The sequence below is a fragment of the Marmota flaviventris genome, chromosome 12, assembly GCF_047511675.1.
Source record: "Marmota flaviventris isolate mMarFla1 chromosome 12, mMarFla1.hap1, whole genome shotgun sequence".
NCBI classification, from domain to species: Eukaryota; Metazoa; Chordata; class Mammalia; order Rodentia; family Sciuridae; genus Marmota; species Marmota flaviventris.
This window is the reverse complement of record NC_092509.1, coordinates 58052714-58076383: the sequence shown is the minus strand read 5'-3', so window position 1 is coordinate 58076383 and position 23670 is coordinate 58052714. Positions and strand designations below refer to the sequence as shown.

General features: G+C 33.8%; 1 protein-coding gene across 5 annotated transcripts in view; it reads right to left on the bottom strand.

The window, feature by feature from the left end:
- The window catches only part of LOC114107345 (protein enabled homolog), a 152140-nt gene that overhangs the window by 33307 nt on the left and 95163 nt on the right, over positions 1-23670 (bottom strand). For 3 of the 5 annotated variants that reach the window (XM_071600022.1, XM_071600024.1, XM_071600025.1), the window contains exon 4: positions 1980-2064. In XM_071600022.1, coding sequence (XP_071456123.1) covers positions 1980-2064 — 85 coding nt within the window. Of the gene's footprint in view, positions 1-1979; positions 2065-6951; positions 7134-23670 lie in introns of those variants that run through there. The other 2 variants (XM_071600026.1, XM_071600023.1) reach the window with 2 other exon arrangements.

Sequence of the window (23670 nt, the reverse complement as noted above, 5' to 3'; positions counted from 1 at the left end):
ATAGAGTACATTTATACAGTACCTTCTTTACCCTATTTTATGCTGCTCTAAACTGTTTGAGATTATCTATGCCGTGTGCAAGAGTTTAAGAAAAATTAACATGACAGTAGTAAGCAGAAAGAACTGAAAGGTTAAAGACAAAAATCAAATAGAAAATTATAGCAATACTTAAGAGAATAAATATTAGAGAGATGAGTAAGAAGAATGTCAGAAGAATAAATCCATCATAAGGCTTTTAGGGTATGGTTAAATAGGTACAGTAAGCAATGATAATTATAGTGTTTCTAAGCTGAAATTATTGAGAAGAAAAAATTTACATTAAAGATGAAATCATAAGAGTTTGAACTGAGGTGTCAGTAGGCAATCCAAATGGATGAGCTCTATAATAGGAATTGTCACTGAGGATCCATTGTCAGAATTCAGGGGATATGTGACTCTGTTATGGCACACATGTTTTTGTATATAATTATATAGCTACCTGAAAGATAAAGGGCTAGATGGGGAGGGTAGTGGTCTATTGCTTTCAATAAATTTTCTGAAGGGTCCATGGCACTACTCTGTTTAAAATTATGAGTCTGGATTTCATGCAAATGATCACAGCTAGAGCTATGGATTTGGAAGTCAACAGCAGAGAAGTGAGTATTAAAAGGAAACTACAGTACCCAACTGCTATGGTTTGGTTATGGTTTAAATGTGCCCCCTAAAGGTTCATGTGTTGGAGGCATAGATAGCATCCAGGGTGGTAGTGTTGGGAGATGATGTAGACCTTTAAGAAGGCGGGCCTAATTGGAGGTTCTTAGGTCAATTGGAGGCATGCTCTCAGAAGGGATCAGGGAATTCCAGTCTCTTTCTGGCTTGCTGTCTAGCCCTGTAATCTATTCCTCACATACATGCTCCCAACATTCTGTGACAAAGCCAAGAGAGGAGGTCCCCTCACTAGAGATGAGTGGAGCTCAGTGCCATGCTTTTAATAAAAAAAAATAAATAAATAAGAATCTCTTAAAATTTTTCATTTTGTTTAAAAATGGGACCTTACTTTGTCTAGCTCAGTTTTAGTTACCTGAATTTTATAAAACAATTTTCTTACAAAGTAGCTTTATAATCAGACTTGCAGCAAATTCAGAAAAATTTACACCTAAATGAGGTACTATAATTTCAAATGTATTTTTAGACTGCACTGAAATGATGAAGATAATGTAACCAACCTTGTTCAACTAGCATTTAGTTATAAACAGAATGATTTTGTATTTGCCTACTAAAACCTTATAATATCTCAACAGCAATGCTTTTTAGAACCAGTCAACACTATTTCAACTTTCCAGTGAAAGTGGCCATGTAAAAACCACGCTGGTCACAGATTACTTTTTTTTTTTTAACATTTATTTTTTAGTTATAGGTGGACACCTATAACTATGTAATTTTTATTTTATTTTTATGTGGTGCTGAGGATCGAATGCAGTGCCTCACTCATGGTAGGCGAGCGCTCTACCTCTGAGCCACAACTTCAGCCCCTGGTCACAGATTACTTTATAACTATACTTACTGAAGGGTAAAGACATTTTATAGACTGTTAAATGTATTAAAAATATTTTAAACATACCATGGGTATGGTTTCCACAAAAAAGTAGTTAAGAAGTCTTAAAACATCTTTTGTGTTCAGCATGATAAATATCTGACCACTTATTAATGATGATTCCCAAATTTACTAACATTAATAATCAAAGTTGTGATTTGGAAAGATATAAATCTGCTTTCCAATAATTAGATGTTCAGAGGCTGGGGTTGTAGCTCAGTGGCAGAGTGCTTGCCTAGCATGTGTGAGGCACTGGGTTTGATTCTCAGCACTACAAATAAGTAAAAAATAAAATAAAGGTCCATTAACAATAAAAAAATATTTAAAAAAATAATAATCGGATTTTCACAGTGTGGTTTTCTGCAACAGAAAGGTAAAAATACAAACAATTAACTTGTGAATTTACCTTCTCTGAATTTCCAATTCTTCTTGGGATGGACCATTTTGAACTTGAGCAGGTAGTTGTGAATTTTGTCTAGGCAATGTTGGCCCTAGAAAGGGAGGAAAATATTACAGATGAACATTATCTTTACATCTAGCTGGACAGAGGAGATAAAATCATGAGAGTAACATAAAACCATCACATATTTACAAATGTATCTTCTTTTTGTCTAGCAAAATAAAATATAAGCTTTACATAACACACAGCAAATGAAAGACTGCAACATAATACTGTCATCATCTCCAGAAGGCTTACTTGAAACAAATGAAAAACATCAACAATAAGGGAAAAATAAACATTTACATATGAAGAGCTTGAGTAAAACAAGTGTTCAATGAGCATCTGAAGAGGCACCTAAGCTTGACATTTTCTAAGACAATGAGACATTCTCTTTGGGGTAATTATTTATGAAGTGGAGAAGGAGAACTTAAATGAAAAATCAGAATTAAAAAACTCACCTAAATAGAACACTGGAAATGAAAAACAGGAGAGAGAGAGCATGAGAACCTTATTACTAGACTGCAGTATGCTAATGCATTTATCAAATTTGCCCAATTTAAGCTGCCATTTTTCTTTAACGGCCTGGCATTTCCATTACTGGTAAAAACAAACATTGCTAAACTTCCATATAATAAATTAAACTATTTATCTGAATTTCTTAATGCAACACAGGTAATCTTAACTTTTCATTTGGGGTAAGAAGGAAAAAAAATGAAACCTGCATTTACACCAACATGGTTCTGTCATGTGAAAATAATGACCATCCATTCCCATATATTATGTACAATGCAGATCCCATCTTAGCATCTTAGATAGAATGCCTCTAAATTACTGGACATCTTGATGTCACTGGATATAAAAATTAAATAAGATAAATGCTGGACTTAATATAATACACGATGCCTAATGTTAAACTAGAACAATCTTGAAATCCATCTCAGTAAATAACACAACAAAGAATTATCTTCTACTCTTGGAGAGTAGTATAGATAAATTCTATATATATATTTCTGAATTCTAGTGTGCCACCAAATGCCCCTACCACAGATTCTGAAAGACTTTTGTAAATCATTAGTATATTTTTTAAAAAAGCTTTTACTAGTAAATAAAAGCAAATTACTATAATTTATGAGCTAAGAGCATAACACATCTATTTTATATTAGTGGAGTAGACTTTGAAACTAGAGGTAAAGATCCATCAGGATGTAATACAGTTATGGTATAACCTAGGTACAGAAAACAGAATTAATTTGTTTTGAACTTACCTACCAACTTTTTTTCCCTCATCTCTTTACAAATATTTTTAGACTGATCATTTAATTTGCCCTCTTACAACTTAAATGACAACTGCCGGGATATTTTAATTAGATTTCCTAAGAATCTGCTATTTTGAGATCCAAATAAAGGAAATACAGAAATATATTAATTCCACAAAATCAGTAACCACAACAAAAAAAGGTTTTAGAAACCAAAATTAAATACACTTGCGTCTCTGTATAAATAAAAATAAATAATTATTGTCTAGTAAACAGACTAGAACGTGTTCCTTTGCAAATTAACATGATATATATTTTAAAAAGACTGTCATATTAAGCCATGTTTTCATGTTTTATATTTCACAGGTTACAGGGAAAAGATATTTCTGGCAAAAGGATGGGGACATACAAGGTGAGAGGGTAAATTTGAGAAAGCATATAATCTAGGGAGGGATGTACTCTCCACATCCAAAGTTATATTTGCCCCAAACTACTAAATGCAAGCATGTGGCACAGCCAACTTAAGACAATTATGGTTTAACTAACTTTTTAAAAAATAATGTTTGAGTATTTAAGTGAAAATCTCAAGTTATATAAATAATACAATAGCTGAATATCAGCAGGTTAGACTTGTTTGGCAATTCTAATAGTTTTGCTCACATCTAAAACAGGTATCCTATCTCAACAGTAATATTAATGGATTAAGTTCACTAATTCAAAGTTTAAATTTTAACTCAGATATAATAATAAATTCAAGAAAAATGTCAAATTTCAACTCAATCCTATTGATTTTATTAAAATTAACACATCTGACATTAACTCATAAAACTGAATAAAAAAATCATCGACTTACAGAACCTGTTTTGAATATTTTTTAAGGCTTTTTAAAAGCATACTAGGTACAACCACTTAGAAAGGAGGTTTTCAAAATATGGGTAATATTTTGTGGGTCCTATTACTGATATTTTTTGGTCGTAAGAAGGAAAGAAAAATTTCCTTGAAGTTTTTTAAACTGGTGAGAAATGTGATCCAACAACAACTCTTAAAATTCTTTGCTATATGGTTCTTTGTGACATTGGGGCATTTGTCTTTCAGAACATTCTTAAATGGAGAAGGAATCCCTCCCTGTGGTATTTTCTCACATTTGTATTTTAATTTGGCTGTTTTGTTTGTTTCTTCTTCATTAAAATTGTCAAGGTACAAAAACTAGCACATTGAAATTTATGTGCACTTAAAATTAATATAAACATACTGTAAATGTTGAATAAAAATTTCAGGTAAATTATAAAATACAGATAGGAATTACATTCTAATGGATTATGAATCTGGTAAATAATACCAAAGGCACTGAACCCGACTATGAAACAGCAACTAAGATTAGGCAAGGGTGTCAGCTGCTACCATATTTTCTAGACTATAGCTATTACTATACATAGGTCATATTCCTAAACGGGTATCTGTGTCCTCATAAAATACAAAATAGGCACTGTCATAAACATCTTGGTGGGCAAATGACAGTATTTTATAAGCATCATGTAATGGTTAACAGCTCTCTTTTAGGAAAAATAAAGAGAGAAGAAACAACCAAGGTTAAGAAACAAGTGGTCCTGCTTTGTTTCCACTGTCAATCATGAACAGCAACAGCAGCTGTTTGGGGGTTCACTCTCTCCCTAATTTATAACCAGAGCCAAAGACACTGGCTGATCTTAATTTGTCCAGGCTAGAAGAAGATATACAGCAAAGTTTGCAAATTACTGTTTCTAATAAAGAAAATGTGGTAATATCACTGATAAAGTATCCTAGAAATGATGGAAATCTGTTTAGAATCTCTCTCTGAAACATGAGTGGCATTTCAGTCTTGCCTACAATATTGAGTTTTGGCTAAAGCTATTTCATTTACTGTCCCATTTTTATTTTCACAAATCTAGTTTCACACTTAGCCACAGACTATTTTAAATCACCGACTAAAAGATGAATGGTCCCCACAATACAATCAAATTTAAACTTAGCAAAGTGGTAACTATATTGTTTTACACAGTTAAAGATGATAATGAGGAAAATCTGCTTTTTAACCACTGTTTCAGAAAAAAATTTAAAAATCACCTTTATTAAGGCCAAATTAATCTTTTCTCTGCAACTGGATAAACTGCTATTCTGCATGTGGACCTCAAATTCTACAGCAGAAAGTTAGGTTATTAAAAATGAGTTGAAGAGACTCCTAATAAAACAAATATCAATAACCACTCACGGCTAGTTCAAAAGCTGGCCTGGAAGAAGCCTCAAGAAGAGATGAAATTTCAGAAATAAAGTTACTGATTAAATGCTTAAATCTGCAATGTTTTAAGAGAGGTTTTATAGGGCTGGGGTTGTGGCTCAGTGGTTGAGTGCTCGCCTAGCATGCATGAGACCCTGAGTTCGGTCCTCAGCACCATATAAAAATAAATAAATAAAAACCAAAGGTATTGTGTCCAACTACAACTAAAAAAATAAATATTCAAAAAAGAAAAAAAGGGGTTTTATAAAAGCCATACAAATGGGCTCACAGATGCTAACTGTGTCACCTGAAGCAAATCTAAACTAATAATTTTAGATGATTAAGAAGTACATTAGAATTCTCTTTTTATAATTTATAATGTGCTTCTTTGCCTAAACTTTTAAGTTCATTAATTTTAAAATGATTCTCTTTAAAGAAACAATATCAGTAATACTGAGGAACCACATTAAAAATTCTGAGTCACATGGATAAAGTACATACACGGAGTTGAACTGTTAACACAAATTTGTTGTAGTATATCACTTCATAAGTTTTATCTCTCTCACAAAAAAATCTGGCTAGTCAAGGTATACATGAGTCAAAAAGGGGTATATGCGCATATGTGCGTGCTGTGTGTGTGTGTATAAACTCAAAGAACTAAGTCGCTTTTTGGAACCTGGGTTTTCAAAATAGAGTTTCAGAATCAAACAGTGATAAAAAGAATTTAGACAAGAACCTCTCTCTTTTTATCTTGTATGAAGGTAAGAAAAACATATATATACACACACACACACCACACATATTTGATTTTCTCTAATTTGGGGCAGTTATATGACATACCTACATTGTCTATACAAATAATACATATCTACAAATGTGTATATGAGTGTGAAAGAAAATACTGAGAGTAAATTCACTAAGTAAGCCACAGATCTCAACTGCTGAGTAAAGACTCAATCAGAAATAAACCTACTAAAGCAATAAGTTTACATCTGCCTCTTACAACATGCACACCTAAAATTAATTCAAGTTAAGCAAAAGCTCCTTTTGAATAAGGCACATTTACATACCTCAAATCATATTAAAATGAATATATTTTCCTTAAATTCTAAGTTAAAAGTTTGTTCCCAAACAAAAGAGTTAAAAATAAAAGTAAACAAACAAAAGCCCCCTCTCATTTGTGTTGGAAGAGGTAGACAAAAATAGTTTTAAAATCCTAATTCTAACTAAATCCTAACAAACCAACTAAAAAGCTGACCAAATCACCTACATGAACCACAACAAATATCACAACATAAAAATAGCTTGCTATAATATCCCAAATACCACAAACCAGACCATGGCCTAAGGAAACAAAAGTTATGGAAATGTGCAAGTAGTATGTACCACAGCTTGAAAAAGTAAATGTAAACATAATGTTGCTTACCACAGAAAATACATCGCAAATTAGTGCTGTCCTGGGTAGCAGTAACCTTGCTCTGGGCTGCAACAGACACCTTGGTGTTAGAAGCTTCAAAGGACAACGGGGCCATCTGAAGAACTTCACATTAACTAAAAGGTGCTTTGAAATGTTCAAAATGTATTTATACATACGTCCTATCTAGATTCTCATCCTGGAAGCTCTGTAATTTAATAAAAACGTATCCTCTTTAACACAAACTCTTAAAAATAATTTATATGTAATGTTATTTGTGGAAGACCCTAGAATAAATCATAGATCAAATGATGTGCTTACAGCTTAATTATTTCCTGAGTTATACAATCAAAGAGGGCAATATGCATTTTAGGATTATACTGTTTTCAAGTTAATGAATTACAGGAATTCAACATCTATGGCCAGAGTTAATTTCATAAGGACTATTCTCCCCCATTTAGGAGAATTACATCTGGAAAAAAAATTTAGGGAAAATACTTAAGATTAATTTAACATATTAATGCATTTCTACCAGTTGGAAAATGATCAATGGCATTATAAACAGCCTAATGCAATTAAATAATTGTATATTCACTAACATAAAATATCTTTGTTTGCTTTGCTCTTTGAAAAAAAAAATAAACTATTCATCGTTCACCAAGCACATTTTATTGTTTCTTCTTTCTTCATTATGTATACATACTTAACAAAATACCTTATAAAAATGTGTAGCTTCATCAAATAGGTAATTTTCATTAAAATTTTAGCTTAAGTGTCAATGAAGTCAATTCTTTTTAGGAGAAACAACTTTAAAAAGTGATAATTTATGAAAAGGGAAATAGCTTGTCTGAAATCAAGGTGATACTCAACACTGGGATTTAAAAAAACAAAAGTAAAATATACTTTCTTACTATTACATTAGTGACATCTAAAATGTTACTCATAATTCTCTATAAAGTCTAAAGAAATTCTTGTCAGCACAGGAAAGATTTTCTTTTTCCTTCACTATTAATCAAGAAACCATTAATGGGTTAATAATATATTGGCTTAAGAAAATCACATAAAAGCAATCATATAAAATGGCTTTAGGCTTTCCTAAAGCTATTTTCTTTAAATAATACAACTTCTAAAAAATTTCAGTAGAATCAAAAGCAAACCAATTTAAAGAATGCACATGTGAAAATAGTAAAGTCTTAAATTCAAGAAAAATTCTTCATTGTTTTTAGAAATAGACAATATAACCCAAATAAGTCTTGCTTTAAAAATATTACATATAGCAGATATTCGCACACACAAAATAATACTAAAAAATGTCAATTTTGCTAAATACTTCCAAGCATCCAATCTATTATTATTAAAGTTACATGCACAATACTTATAATAATAAGATATAGAAAGACCACAGACATATCTATGTCTAGCAAACTAATAACACTATACCAAAGGAAATAAACATTCTAGAAACATTTTGATAAGTTTAGACAAACTGCTTTTTAAAACCCTGTCTTACTAATGTTTATAAACAGCTACTTCCATAAAACTTTTATTAAACATGCCTAGTTTACAGGTTTTACTCTTTAGTTCCTTTAATTCATATTTAAAGGAAAAAAACACATAACGACAATTTTTTAAAACTTACAAGAAAAACCTGAGAGAGTATCTCGTTTCTGACAGCAAAGAAACTGCCACATCCCATTACTAATCATTTTAGCAAAAAGTCATCTGACAATTGTCAGAATGCAGGTATACCATTATTACTGCGTTATGATAAAACATTGCTAACCAAGAACTTTCAGTCTTTTTCACAATTTAAACTATTTAGCAACATTCTTGCATTTGGTATCCTTAAGCATCTTCTTTCCACTGATTTTTACTTCGTACTAGCAAGTAAAATATTGATCTTCATTCTGATAAGGTTGCTTGAATTCTACTGCAGTTTGCATTTCCCGAAGATACTAAATTATTCATTCCATCATATGCATAAGGCTAACCACACTTCCTGCTTAATAATGATACCATTATTAACTCTTTCTTCACTCAGAGGAAAAGGGTAGAATAGGAAAGAAGATTCATTGTCCAGGTTGAGTAAATTCAGTAATATGATTTCAGCATAGTATTAAGCTAACACTGATAATCCATTTACCTTACATTTTACTAAAGAAAGGACATTTCTCTTTAAATTAGTCATATTATAGAGGCTTAGTGCTGACAGAAATTAGGGTGAGCCACAAAAACAAACATAACTAAGGAGATTAGAAAAGTACATTAATATTGGAAAAATGACAGACTGTTTAGACTTGATCATTATTACTATATTTTATTACTGAATATAATTACTACAGTAGACCCAGGATGTCCATACTTTTAACATCAGAGGTTTCTACTATTAGCAGTTATACCCAAGGCAATCTGCAATGGGGATATTACCCATCTCAGCTTTTATTCTGCAGATTAAGTGAGATAAGGTTTGCTGAAGAACTGGTTTGGATTTGATTTGCAATCTCTAGAAAGCTGGTCTACTGGGTAAGTGAACCTGAAATCAGCACCCAAATTAGTGGTGTTCACACTTCTGACCATCATAAGGCTCCCAGGAATTTCCCTCATGACTGAAAAGAAGTAAAAGCAAAGGTCTGTTCTAAGTTATCTGGAACAGAAGAGAGACAAACACCACAGTTCTGTGGTTGCCTACATCAAAACAAAAATAAACAAGGCAGGTACCATATTCTAAGGCACTGTGCTAGGAGATGTGAGAATAACAAATACTAAATTTTATTCAAAGCAATAAGCATTTTAAACCTGCATTTTGAGACATTTTTGTAACTATTACTTCAAATTTTGCTTCAAAACATGTATACTTTTTAATTAAGAAAAAAAAAACTTTCCCTACTTCAAGAAATGGAGCAGCTAGCATTACTGAGAATTTCTCTTATTTGTTTTTTCCTCAATCTTATGCCAAACTGAATATCTTATGCCAAACTGAATATATGTTTGGGCTTTACTCCTCCCTTGTTTCTGGCACTCATCCCCAACTTAGGGCTTCAAATGCATTTTATTTCCTTCTAAGCAAATATGACAATGATGGCTAATCGGCTGATAAATTGCTGGTTATTATGCTGCACTGGCAATCAATAGTCTTATGTTCCTCAGTCTACCTCTGTTTTGTAAAGCATTTATTTTTAGCTGTGGAATGGATGACTTTGCCTCGAGCTAAAGAAACTTTGAGAAAATTAGAAGTGGAGGAGCCTATAAAACAGTCATATCCTAACAGTTCTAAAAAGCAAAAGTAACCTGTGTCCCTACATTCAGTTCTCTGCTTCCTCATCTTAAGTACAGATCAAGATCTGTCCATCAAATCTCCTTACAATGCCCCCTTGTCTTTTGTTACTAAAGACATTGCTTAGTACATACTCAAAGAACACACTACATTCTGGTAGAATGCTACTTTAACAAACACAATTAGCTTCTCACAAGAGAATGTTAACTCTCTAACCAGCGCTCAAATAGAAATGTAAGACCCTCCTTGCCCCTTACATTTTACTCCTACCATTTAAAACCAACTTCCAAATCCTGTCAATGCAAACTCCTAATTTCTCTTTCCAAACTCTCTCCATTCTATCATTCTTGTTTCATGTTTAGTAGCACTCAGTGGTACGAAGTTTAAACTGTATTGGGGAAGGAAAGGAACTAGTAACACTTCTGTTTTTTTTTTATTTCTTCTACTGTTTTTATTTTTGTTTTTATAATATATGTAATGTCAACACCAACACATACACACACACACACACACACACATATATATACAAACAATAACACATATTAGGTACATACTTCAGAAATTATGAAGACTGCCAGCCAAGACAATGTCAATAGCATCATCTAGTTAAGATATCTATTCGAATCTTAGTATCCGTCTCCTTTCCAATGACACTTTAATAACTAAACCAGATCCCATCATCCTCCTCAGCAAAAGTTTTTTAATCATTTCCACTGCTTGTAATGTAAACCCTTTCTGTGCAGGATATGATTCTGCCTATCTCATCTCATTTGCACTGCTCTCTATGCTTTAGTTCACTGTCCCTTCCTCAATGTGCTATATGCTCCTCCCTCCACAGGGCAGTTTTCATACATGCACATCCCTTCTGTCTCTGATTTTTCTCTTGGGCAACTGGCATGCTTCTTTTCTGGATCAACTGGAACTTTCTGGCAGTCAACACTCAATCAGAGTTACTATTAACCCTCAGACAACTGTTTTGCCTCACTTACTAGAAGTTCTTAGTTCTGACTTCACAACTTTTTTCCCTATCAGCCACTTCAAAGGTCTGGAAGGAAATAATATTAACATAAAATTGGATAATACCAAATTTTATAAAAAACATAAAGAATATGTCTAGAGATAGGATAAAAGCTTTAGTTTAATATTAAAATTAGGATAATTAGTCCAAACTTATATTTGGGCAAGAAAGAAATGAGAGTTCATTTTGCTTTCTTTTATTATTGATGAGTGTGGATGAATAGAGAAAAATCTGTGGTAGCCTACAAAATTAAAGTTTTTGGGGGGAAATAATAAAAGCACCCAATTCTGTGGTGGTGGGAGGAGTATATTCAATGATGAGGATGCCTCAGATCATTTTAGAGAAAAACACAATTTCACTCTTACATCCACTTATAAAGAAATAAACCGCATTTAACTATGAAAAGTATTTGCATTGTACAAGTATAAAACAAAGACTTTCAAAGACCATGTCTGCTTTTTGCTATTTCTATATGAGGGGGAAAAAAGAATTAAGAGAACCGCAAAAGTCTGAAGTTTCTAATTCTCTTAACTAATGCTCTTAGATGGGGAAAAAAAAAAAATGAAGGCAGAGGAGGTAGGGCAATTCTGGTCAACAAAACTGAGCTTGGGGACTAAGAGGAAAAAACCTCAGAGATTTCACAATTTGGCTAAGCAATCATCTCTATTTATATTCAATTTTGGCATAGAAAACTGCTACACAGTTCTCCTTTTCACATTTATAAAGTTATTAAGACACTGACTTTAAAAAACAGACTTCTTGCTTTTAATCTCTTTATTTAAAAATAAATATTAAAATTCAGTCATTACTTTCACTAAATACCATATTCATAACTTTCTACTGTTAAAATGTTAAAACTAGAGTCCATTATCAGATCTTGGAAAGCATGCCTAAATACCTGAATATATATGAGTGTATGTGTGTGCACGCGCGCGCTTTGGAAGTGTTGGAGAATGAACTAAGAGGTGCTTTACCACTGAGCTACATCACTACTCAACCCCCTTTTTGTAAAATTTTGAGACAGGATCTCACTAAGTTGTCCAGGTTGGCTCAAACTTTTGATCTTCTGCCTCAGGCTCCTGAGACACTAGAATCACAGGCATGTACCACCACCACACAGCTAATTGGAAGAAGTCAGTCACAAAAGACCACTTACTGCTTGATTCCATGTTCACAAAATGTCCATAATATGCAAATCTTTAGAGACAGAAAGTAGATTAGTGGTTAACAGATGCTAGAAGGGATGGATGAATGAGGGCTGGGGTAAATAAAGGGGTTTAAGTGTTTATTTTGGCATGAGGAAAATGCTCTGAAATTGTGGCAATGGTCACACAACCCTGTGATTATAATAAAACCATTAAACTGAATACTTTACGTGGGTAAACCAAGTAAATCTCAGTAAAGCTGTTAGAGGGAGAAAAAGAAAAGAGCATCATGCCATGAATGTGTTGTCTCAGAACTATTTATAATACAAAGTTGAAAAATCCATTTTTCATATGAAAAATACTTAAATTGATGATTATCTCTGAGTGGTAGGATTTTAGGTGTTCTTATGTTCTTTATGCTTTTCCATACTGCTTAAATTATTTATAAGCAGAGCACAAAACTTTATAATCACAAGAAAAGAATTTTTTGGAGTAACAAATGGCTATGCTGGAAATAAGAGTTTTATTAGCAAGAATGGCTCTTGCTAGACAGAATACTAAATGGCTCTAGTTTCTGACAAAAGAATTTCACATAAGCAAAGAATGATGTTACCCCAATGATAATATCAATGTGATCTTAAAAATCTGGAAGGACTGCAGCGTCAGTACCAGATACCTTTTCCAAATACCAGAGCTGATGTGAAACAGGTGCACAGCAGCTTTTCTGAAACAAGGCTGCTTTCCAACAGAAATCAAAACCAAAGGCATTTCTTACATGACTTTGAATATACATCCACTCAGGATGGTTTACCAAAACTCAGAACTGTCCTAGTTAAAGCTGTCTCCTTTTCCAGGAAACCCCATTGCCTTTGTTCTCTTCTTTCTTTCTCTACAATAATTCATAATACTTTTAAGAAGTTGCTTACCAAGAAGCAGTCTCTATCTAAAAACAGGACAGCTAATGTCTAAATGACAAAGAGGTCCAAATTTACTTTCTGAAATTAAAAAAAAAATGTCAAATTTTATCAAAAGAATAGCTTTGTTGAACACATTTAAAAATCAAATTGTGTTTACCTTACATGGGATTTATTAAAAAGAATTAAATATAAATTATTGGTGTGGGTTGTCAGAAAGGACATTTTTAAAAAATTGTTCTACAAACTGACCATTAATAAACTTGATCTCTGCGATATATCCATAACAGTATTTATTACCCTACTCTTTTAAAAATATATTACCTTATAATTTGTAGGTCATAAATTTTGGTACAAATTTTGGTACACTATTTCAAATAACGATGGTATGTTTTAGATGAAAAATCACTACACTCAAGGAAATGAAAAAAAGAAATCACATAGGTTGCCAAACATAAAGAAAAAAAAAATAAAGAGAAAGTTGAACTGGGAGTGCCATATTCTTGCTCTTAAGAGTCAAATAAATGTTACTCAGTAAAACATTTTATTTTCAGGAAAACTATGTATAAAATAGTATAATGTTTTAAATGATATTTTTAGTAGTTTAGTTCAATCAATAGGCTTAATGGTTTACTTTCTTCATTAAAACATTTCCACATTAAATCTCAGTCTTTTACTGACCACTTTCACAAAATGAGATACTAAATCAGCAACAATGCATTTTTTATTTAAAAGCAAAATAAAATATGGTGGGACAGTGCTGTAATACTAGCAAGAGCCCAGAAGGAAACATAATATGAAACCCCAATACCAAGTTGTAGGATCTAAGATCTTTCCAATTTATTGTGAGTGCTAAATTATATAATGACTCTTCTATTTAGAATCATCTGTCTGCCTCACTAGACTTGGCACAAACCAGGTCCAGGCCATTTTACATGGAACTCAGATAAAATCAAAGGTAATATTTGTGCCATATTTATATTCCTATTACCAGCAACTATCATAGTGTTTGGCACATAAAAAGTAATCAATACATTTGTTTAAGCTGGGTTTTTACAGAATTGATGTATATAAGAACTCACTGAAGATACACTATTTGCTAGCTGTATTTCTTCTAAGTACTGTATTTTATACACCTAAATAATACAGATGGAGGGGGAAGACAGTAAATGAGAGTCAATGAATCTTTATATTAAAAAAGGTACAAGAAAAATATAGAAGATCAGTAACATTTAAACAAAAATACGGGAAAAAAATTTTTATTAAAACAATATTTTTGTGGAGAGAACAGTGGGAATAATGTAAAGCAACAACCCAGAAAAATCTAAACTTGAGTTTTAAGGAACTGTAAAGTTGAGATCCCACAAATTTTCAGGAGTGGGGGATAGTTTTCAAAGCAAGAAAGAAGAACAATTCTCACAGCTACTTTACAGACTAAACAAAGTCAAGTCAAGGCAAAATTCTTTCCCAAGACCTCCCACAGTTACCATCAGAAAGCAGGGCAAGGAGTGATGCTAAAGGAGAGAGTGCCTTTAGAAAGGCATGGGCCACCTTTCCACTCCAATAACTTTATAGTGAACTTATTTAAAACAAGTCAAGACTCAGCAAGGCAGCTAGAGGAATCATATAATCACTCTGCACAAGAAGATGAAATGCATGAGAAATGCTGATGGAATATTTTAAACAACACTTACTTAAACTCATATGAATTAAAGGTTAAATGTTGATAGAAATATCACTGCTGTGTTAATTGGCAATGTGGAAACAACAGAAAGCCTTTCTCTTCTCAGGGATGTAAAACTTGAAAATAAAAACACACTATCCAAACTAAGGCCAAAATACCTACTTAAAAAGGAAGTGATATAATTCAAGAAGAGTTCCCAAAAGCAAAAGTTCCCTTTAGAACAGTGAAATAATTGTGACTTTCTTAAGAACAGAATTATAGAGACTCAAATGGCTATTTATAAATAATATTATAATTATTACGGTATTAAATATACTTAAAATCTGTTCATACAGATTAAATGAGACTATAGGCTACATTTCCAAAAAATATGTATGTCTATGGCTTGATGCAAGAAACACTTCAAATAATTTGATTATTATGTGCAAGTAAGTGCTACCATATTAGCACTGTCAATAATTTTGACTATCAAATTTGTTTATACAGTCCAGAAGTTAACAGTCTAAAGTGTTCTGAAAAAAGGAAGTAATAAACAGATACCACAAAGCTCAGGATACTAAAAGAAGAAAGACGAAGTGCAAGGGCACAGGTACATGAGAGTGTTCACATAATTGGCGGCGGCGGTGGCGGGGGGCGGGGGGGGGGGGGGGGGATCAGGTGTTATGATTTAGGTATGAAGTGTCCCCCAAAAGCTCATGTTAGACAATGCAAGAATTTTTAGAGATGAAATGAATGGGTTATGACAGCCTTAAATTAATCCACTGATATGGATTAACTGGGTTATAACTGGAAGCAGATTAGAAAAGGTGGGTCACTGGTGGCATGCCTTTGGGTTTATATTTCATCCCTGGTGAGTGGAGCTAGCTCGCTCGCGCTCTCTCTCTCTCTCTCTCTCTCCCTCCCTCCCTCCCTCCCTCTCCCTCTCCCTCTCCCTCTCCCTCTCCCTCTCCCTCTCCCTCTCCGTCCCTCCCTTCCTCCCTCCCCTTCCCCTCTTCCTGATTGCCATGTCCTGAGCTGCCTTCATCCTCCACACCCTTCTGCCATAATGTTCTGTCTCTCAAGCCCAGAGCAATGAAGTTGCCATGTATAGAATAAGTCCTCTAAAACTATGAATACCAAATAAACTTGTCCTTCTCTAAAACTGATCTTGTCAGGTCTTTTGGTCACAGTGATGAAAACTGACTAAAACACCAGGTCATGAAGGACGAAAAGCAGCATTAAGAAGTCTCAAACAGGGGCTGGGGTTGTGGCTCAGGGGTAGAGCACCAGCCTGGCATGTGTGAGGCACTGGGTTGGATTCCCAGCACCTCATAAAAATAAAAACAAATAAAATAAAGGTATCGTGTCCATCTACAACTAAAAAGTTAAAAAAAAAAAAAAAGATGTCTGATAGAGTCCACAAAAACCCACTCTATCCTTTTTCCTAGCAACGCAAGGTTGATTCCACTAAAATTTGAAGAAGAGACTGGGATGCTGATTTCCTGGGCATTCGGGTCTCTCATCCAGTCAGTGGAACAGGTATGGTTGTGACTGTGTGTCGTGACTGTTCCCATCAGAGTAGAAGTGGTTCTTGTAATTCATTTCTTAACATCAATAGACAAGAGAGATGCTCTTTAATTAAATCCTTTCTTTAACTTGATAAAGATGAAAACATCTTACACAAAGGTACCAAACTTTTGACTGTTTAACTCTCATAGAATGCTACTCTAATTCATGAGCAATACCTGATAAAAATTCGCAAATACAGGTAAAGCAACTGTTTACAGATTACCATGCTCACACACAAAAGCATGCCAATAATCCCAGATGACATGTGCAGGTCAATGCAACTTAATTATTAAATTCAAAGCTTTACTGTAAAATAAATCTGAAGAGAACTACAGTCACCAGCCAAACCTTTTACAAGGTGCCCAAGTGCCAGACAAGTAGAGAATAAAAAATATGGGGCAGACAGAATACAGCTCCATATGACAACAAACTTCAGGCTAAAATAACTTTCTTAAAATTATGAAGCCCAGGGCTGGGGTTGTAGCTCAGTGGTAGAGTGCTTTCCTAGCACATGTGAGGGACTGGGTTTGATCCTCAGTACCACATAAAAATAAATAAAATAAAGGTATTGTGTCCATCTATAATTAAAAATATATACATATTTTTAAAAAGATTATGAAACCCAGAAAAATAGTAACTACCTCTTTTTGCTTTTTAATCATTTCACTATAGAGCAGGACAAGATCTCAAGTCCTACTATGCTCACTTTAAAAATGAATGAATGAATGAATGAATGAATGTATGAAATCAGACTCAAGTTATGGTCAAGCTAAATCAGCTTTCCAAAACAGCTAGTGACCAGGGACTTAAAGTCACCCAAGAAACTACTGAAAATTTATTATACAATGATATATAAAATTTATATTATAATAATTCACATATTTTGTGAATATATAATTCATAAATTAACATTATTTTGAAAAATCACAAAAATAAAAGTCATAAATGTACCTTGAAACTACAAAGCAAAGAATCTGGTTTTTAAGAGGCAGAGCTAGTTACACCAACAATGGTTACTGTGATATAAATGGATGGTTTACAAATCTAAACATGGGGCAAGTTTTGGATATTAATCATGAAAAGGGCTACCAGACCTCCATTTCCCCTTCCATTGAAAGATGATAATGATAAAAGAAATTAGAAATAATCTCTGCCCACTCTGTGACTTGCAAAGTCTCACTATTAAATGCCAACCTCTGATGATGACTTCTTCATGGGGAGAGAAAAAGGTTAAATACAGAAAGAGAAGGAATTAAAAGAAAAAAAAAGACAGGAACAAAAATTTCTCTATTGCCAACAAAGCTATGCATGTCCACCTACATTAAAGGGACAGAAAATAAGAAATAATTAGTTCCCATGCAACAGACAGCCTTCAAGGTTTCTTTGCTAGGCTATCTGGAAAAGATAAAAAGACAACAGAAATTGTGTTCTTAATCATTCTCTTTCCCTCAAATTATGGCAGTCATTTTCAAAGGTTGTTGATTTTACTGGGCGTGGTGACACACACTTGTAATCCCAGTGGCTTGGGAGGCTAAGACAGGATGATCTCGAGTTCAAAGCCAGCCTCAGCAAAACTGAGGTGCTAAGCAACTCAGTGAGGTCTGACTCTACATAAACACAAAATAGGGTTCAGGATGTGGCTGTGGCCAAGTGCCCCTGAGTTAAATCCCTAGTACCTCCTATTCCCCCCCAAATTAGATCTTAGGATCAAGTTAGTCAAAAATGTGCTGGGAAGTAATATTGGTCAAATTATATTATTATGTAACAACAAATCCCATCAATATGTACAACTATAATTGCACCAATAAAAAATGTGAGGGGAAAACATGGAGCCTCATAGATCATCTTGGGAGTGTTGCCCTTAGAAAAGATTAAGGTAATTCTCATGGAACCCCTTGATTATATGTCACAGGAGAGTTCCTATAACACCACAGTTTTAGCCCCTCCCATTTGCTCTTTGGCTTCCTGTCTGGCAAGGTGATCTCTCACTACCCAGCATGCAATCACCAGGGTGATGCCATTTGCCCTGAAGCCCTCACCAGAGTTGGGCAGAAACTTGCTCCACACTCCAGAACTGTGAGATAATAAAGCTCTTTTTAATATAAAGTTGTCTGCCTCTAGCATTTTGTTAATAGTAACAGAAAACAACCTCTTATCCATTTGATATCTCATTTAATAGAATAGAGCTTGATTATTTCATTGTTTTTGCATTCAATGCACTGCAGTGTGTTGCTTGGTAAAGTATAATCAAGTCTGGGCACGATAACATACAGCACACACCTGTAATCCCAGAGACTCAGGAGATTAAGGCAGGAGGATCACAAGTTCGAGGACAGCCTCAGCAACTCAGGGAGGCACTAAGCAACTTAGTGAAACCCTGCCTCAGAATAAAAAATTTAAAAAATAAATTTTAAAGGGAGTGGGTTGGGGATGGAGTCCAGTGGTAAAAGCATCTCTGGGTTCAAATCTCCAGTACCAAATAAATAAAATAAGTATAATGAAAGGGTCATTTTGAGGTCTCTTCAAAGGGTTCAAAGGGGAATGCTCAAAGATCCTTGAGACACCCTTTCTAAAACTTAAGTGAGGATTTGAAATTCAAGATTCCTGATTCTACATCTGGTTCAGCTCAAAAGAAAAATCAAAATATGCAAAGTCACCAAGTACAGAGTACTCTAGGCATTAATCTCTCTTATAATGAGGAGGTCTATGGATTTTAAGAGGATTAGCTACAATTAAATATTTTCTCAAACTTTCCTTTTTTAAAAAATATTTATTTTTAGTTTTAGGTGGACACAATATGTTTATTTTATTTTTATGTGGTGTTGAGGATCGAACCCAGCGGCCCACGCATGCCAGGCAAGAGCGCTACCACTTGAGCCACATCCCCAGCCCTCTCAAACTTTCCTTTTAATGACTGAGAATTAGATATGGAATAATTTAAACATCAAAGATAATTCTAAACCCAACAAATGGCAAGAATTTAATATATAATTCTCACATCCATCCACAGTCATTTTCTGTTCCAATTCTAGTCAAGAACTTCATATAAGTTCTTGTGGGTGAATGAAAGATAAGAAAAGGAGACTAAGGGAAATGAAGAAAAAGGAGACTAAGAGAAATGAAGAATGAGGAAATGAGAATTTGGCCCTAACCCATCCATTGTAGGTAAAGAATACACACATATGTATTCTCCCTTGGGAGAACTGAGACATTAGTCACACAAATCATTTTCCTCACAACTTAATTTTTTCATGAACCCTAACTTAGAAAGTTAACTACATTGTGCTGAAAATTGAGGCTTTGAGATATAACAGGTAGGGCATAGGAATTGAAAGCCTGACCCAGTAGCTCCCAATCTTTTCAACAGATAGAGGTCCTTTTATTGTATTAACTAACCCTCTTGAACTTGACATTTAGAGTGAATCTATCCAAAGAAACTGTATTCATGATTAATCTTTGTTCTTTCACAAGTAATCAAAGACAGCTTAGTTTTTAAGATAATAGATATCACAGTAATGTATTGCTCATTTAGTGGTCTAAAATACTGAAAATTAACTCAGGTCTACTTCCTGTGAGTACTAAGTTGAACTCCTCTACTCAGAACAGAATTATATTATTTACAAAGGAAAAGGAAATTCACACATATTATACAAGCTAACTCTGTTAATAAAAATTCTAAACGATGGGTTTAACACATTGTTTCTCTAATTCTACTTTAATGTCAACTTAAGAAATTAATAAAATGTCTTTACCAAATTGTGAGCTCTTTAGAGCCAGAATGGTGTCTATGTAACCTTTATAAAATAAAATGTGAATTCAGGCTCACAGTAAAATTCAAACTTTCACTGAACTACATTTGTATTTTTCACTTATTCCTCCAAAACTCCTGGCTTTCTTCATGTTGCCAAAATAATTTTAAGTACCACATCATATTCAAACAAGTATGATACTATCCCAGAGCATTTATTGACATGTGGAAATGGACAGCCAGATTTCTTTAGTGCAATCATTCACTATTGGTTTCCATTTTAACTCCTGATTCTATCACTGTTTAACTTTTCTTCTTAATGTTTACTATTTCTGCCTTCATTTAGGAACTGAATGCTTGTCTCATAGCCTCCAGTAGTTGCCTTTTCAAACCATGGTTAGCTTTCAAGTACAGCTTTGCTTATATTATCCCTCTTGGTCAAAAAATTCACACTAATCTCTGGAACCCACAGATCTCAAAGGTCCTTCTTGATCTGACTTACCTTTCTGAATTTATTCTCTCAGGTGAAACTTCTTCCTGATCTACAAACATGTCTCATTCTTCCCACTTTTGCACTTATATGGTATACCCCAGGCCATATATGCCTTTCTCCCTCATCTTGCTTGCTATATTTTATCTGTCTTTTGAGAGCTGGCTTAAAAAGCCACTTTGTCATTTTGCCACATTCCCTGTTGTTCAAGTGAGAAGAAAGTTCCTCTCTTTTTATACCACACAGCAATTTGTCTATCTGTAGATATGATTTTTCCCTCTTGTGTATGACTGTGTCTTATTTCCCCTATAAGAATAGAAGATTCTTAAGGAAACACTTGTGTCTAATTTCCCTTTGCATACAGATGCATTCCAATGATAGCTGAATTAACTTTCAATGAAAACCCCCATAAAATATGTCTTTACCAGGAAGTAAGGACAAAAGAGGAGGCTGGAGAAAAAAGTGAAAAATTTCTACTTCTATCTTTTATTTCTCTAAATAAGTTAACCTGCACCACAAAATCTTCTTTTTTTTTCAAACATTAGCTATTTTAATAGTTCGAGAATACTTCTGCCCTTGCCTCATTTAATTCCCATAATGAAATGATTCCCTGATAGTATTCTCACTATCCTTATCATATCTATAAAGAAACAGCTTTAGAGGCAGCAACCTGCTAACAGAGACAAAACTGCAGACTTTTGACTTCAAATTCAAGTTATTTCCACTATCATGAGAAATAACTTAAATTTTTGCTAAAAACCACAAAACTAAAAGTTTTTCTCTCTCCTTACTTACCCTAAAATGACTTCACTCAAAAGCCTTTTTAAGATCTTGAATTTAAAGGCAGAGAAATGTAATAAAAAAATTATCAGCCTTTAGCAGATCCAATCCCTTTTATGCTTCCCTTTCAAGGTTTTGTCTGACTTTAGAAAAGTCCCATCTCTCCATGTCCCTAACTGGAAACTGGAAATGACAGTAGACATTTTAATCTTGCATACTGTGAAAACTGTGGTGGATAAATGAAGAAGACTGTGGAAGAAGTATGAGAATGAAGCAGGACATGATGGCACCCTCAAAAAAAGGGCATCCCACCCACCCAATCCCTAAACCTGTTTACTCATTTAATCCTGATGAGCAACTAGATCTCATCTGTTTCAAAACTATTATTTCTCTAGTAAGATTAGTTCATTTAAGAAACCTAAAAATGAAAGCAAAAAATACCATCCAAGGTTATCTTTGCAATGAATCTTTTCCAGATACAAATTTATATAATTTCATAAAAGCCATATTAACAATGTACCCCAAATACAGTGTATCAAAAACCAAATTTGTTATTCACCATAAATACTTCCTCTACAGCCATTTCCCACTCATTTCCTCTCTACTCTGGTTAATGGTACCATCTTCAACAGTGGCCTAAATTGTTACACGTAGTTGTCATCTCAAAATATTCTCTCTTTCTTGGCATTACATCTTACTGACATGGTAAGAAGAAATTGACTAACTGAGGATGCATGCAAAAGGCTAGAACAATGCCTTCACAGACAGAGGAGGCACAAAGTAAAATTTGGTCACTTCCTCTTCACTCTGTTCCTTTTCTCTCTCTACCATGTCACCAATATCATCACAATTGGTTTTCATGATGTAACTTGGCAGTGGAACCAGTCCATCACACTTATCCTAAAACACAAACCTGATCATATCAAACATTCATTGAACACTCTTCAATGACTCTTTATGATAAAATTCATACTACTACTCGGCAAGAACAATAGCCCTTCACAACCTTTCCAGTCGTTTCTTTAGGGATTCACACCATATAATTTTTCAGGGCCAAACCACAACGTAGTTTATCTGTTGTTTCCCAACTGTTCCACATTCTCATGTATCCAAGTCTTTCTAAAATGCTTTATCACTGATGAGGTCTAATCCTTTTTCAAATAACAGCTCAAACATCTTATCCTCAAAGCTTTCCCTTGCTCTAGAATTTTCTTTGGTATGCCAAAAGCCTTTCTTCATACTCCATTCACAGACTGCATCCTAATTTTGCTGGCCTTCTTTCTAGCTAGCTCCAGCCCAGTTATGAAGTTGTGGAAGGGAAGGGATAGACTTTATCATGTTAGTATCATTCCAGTGCCTACCACAGAACTTATATCCAAAACCTGTTAGCTGATGGCATTTTTCTGTGACAGAAGCATGATACTGCTCCCATGAATATCATCAATCTAAAAGACCGGAAAATAAGATTACTATTATACACAAACTATTTCTAGAAACTTCTTGAGATTTTAAAATCCAATTAATTCTAAACACATTACCAAGAGTTTAAATAATTCTGACAATAAAAGTCACATAAACACTCATACTGGAAGGAACATCAGACCAAGTTACCACTAAAGGAGAAAAAAAAAATGAATGAAGTCTCAATACTTATTATAAAATCTGATAAAAATTTTAATCACAAGGAAACATCTTTGACTATGCTCTCATTGACAAAAAATAGAAAAATAAATCTAACAAAAGTTGTCTTTTAGCTAATGGTATTTTAAGGTTTTCCTTCTGGAAAGCTATGCTTCATCTAGGCTGAGTAGAACAAAAGCAGAATAATCTTGCTAGCTATGTATATCATTTTCTTTTAAAAAAATGTATTTTAAAAAATTCCCATTTCTAAATGATTTAAGCCTTTTACAAAATAAAACATTGTGCGAATTTATCTCCAACAATCATCATAAGGACTGACAATGCAGTTTTACATAACCCATAACTATTATCTACAAAAACTTAAAGATGTACATGATAAATAATACAAATGAAATTATCAGTCTGAATAGTACAATTGTTTAAAATGGAATCAATTTCCATTGGAGAAAAGATAGACTGTAGCATTTGGTCTAAAAGGAAGAGCACTAA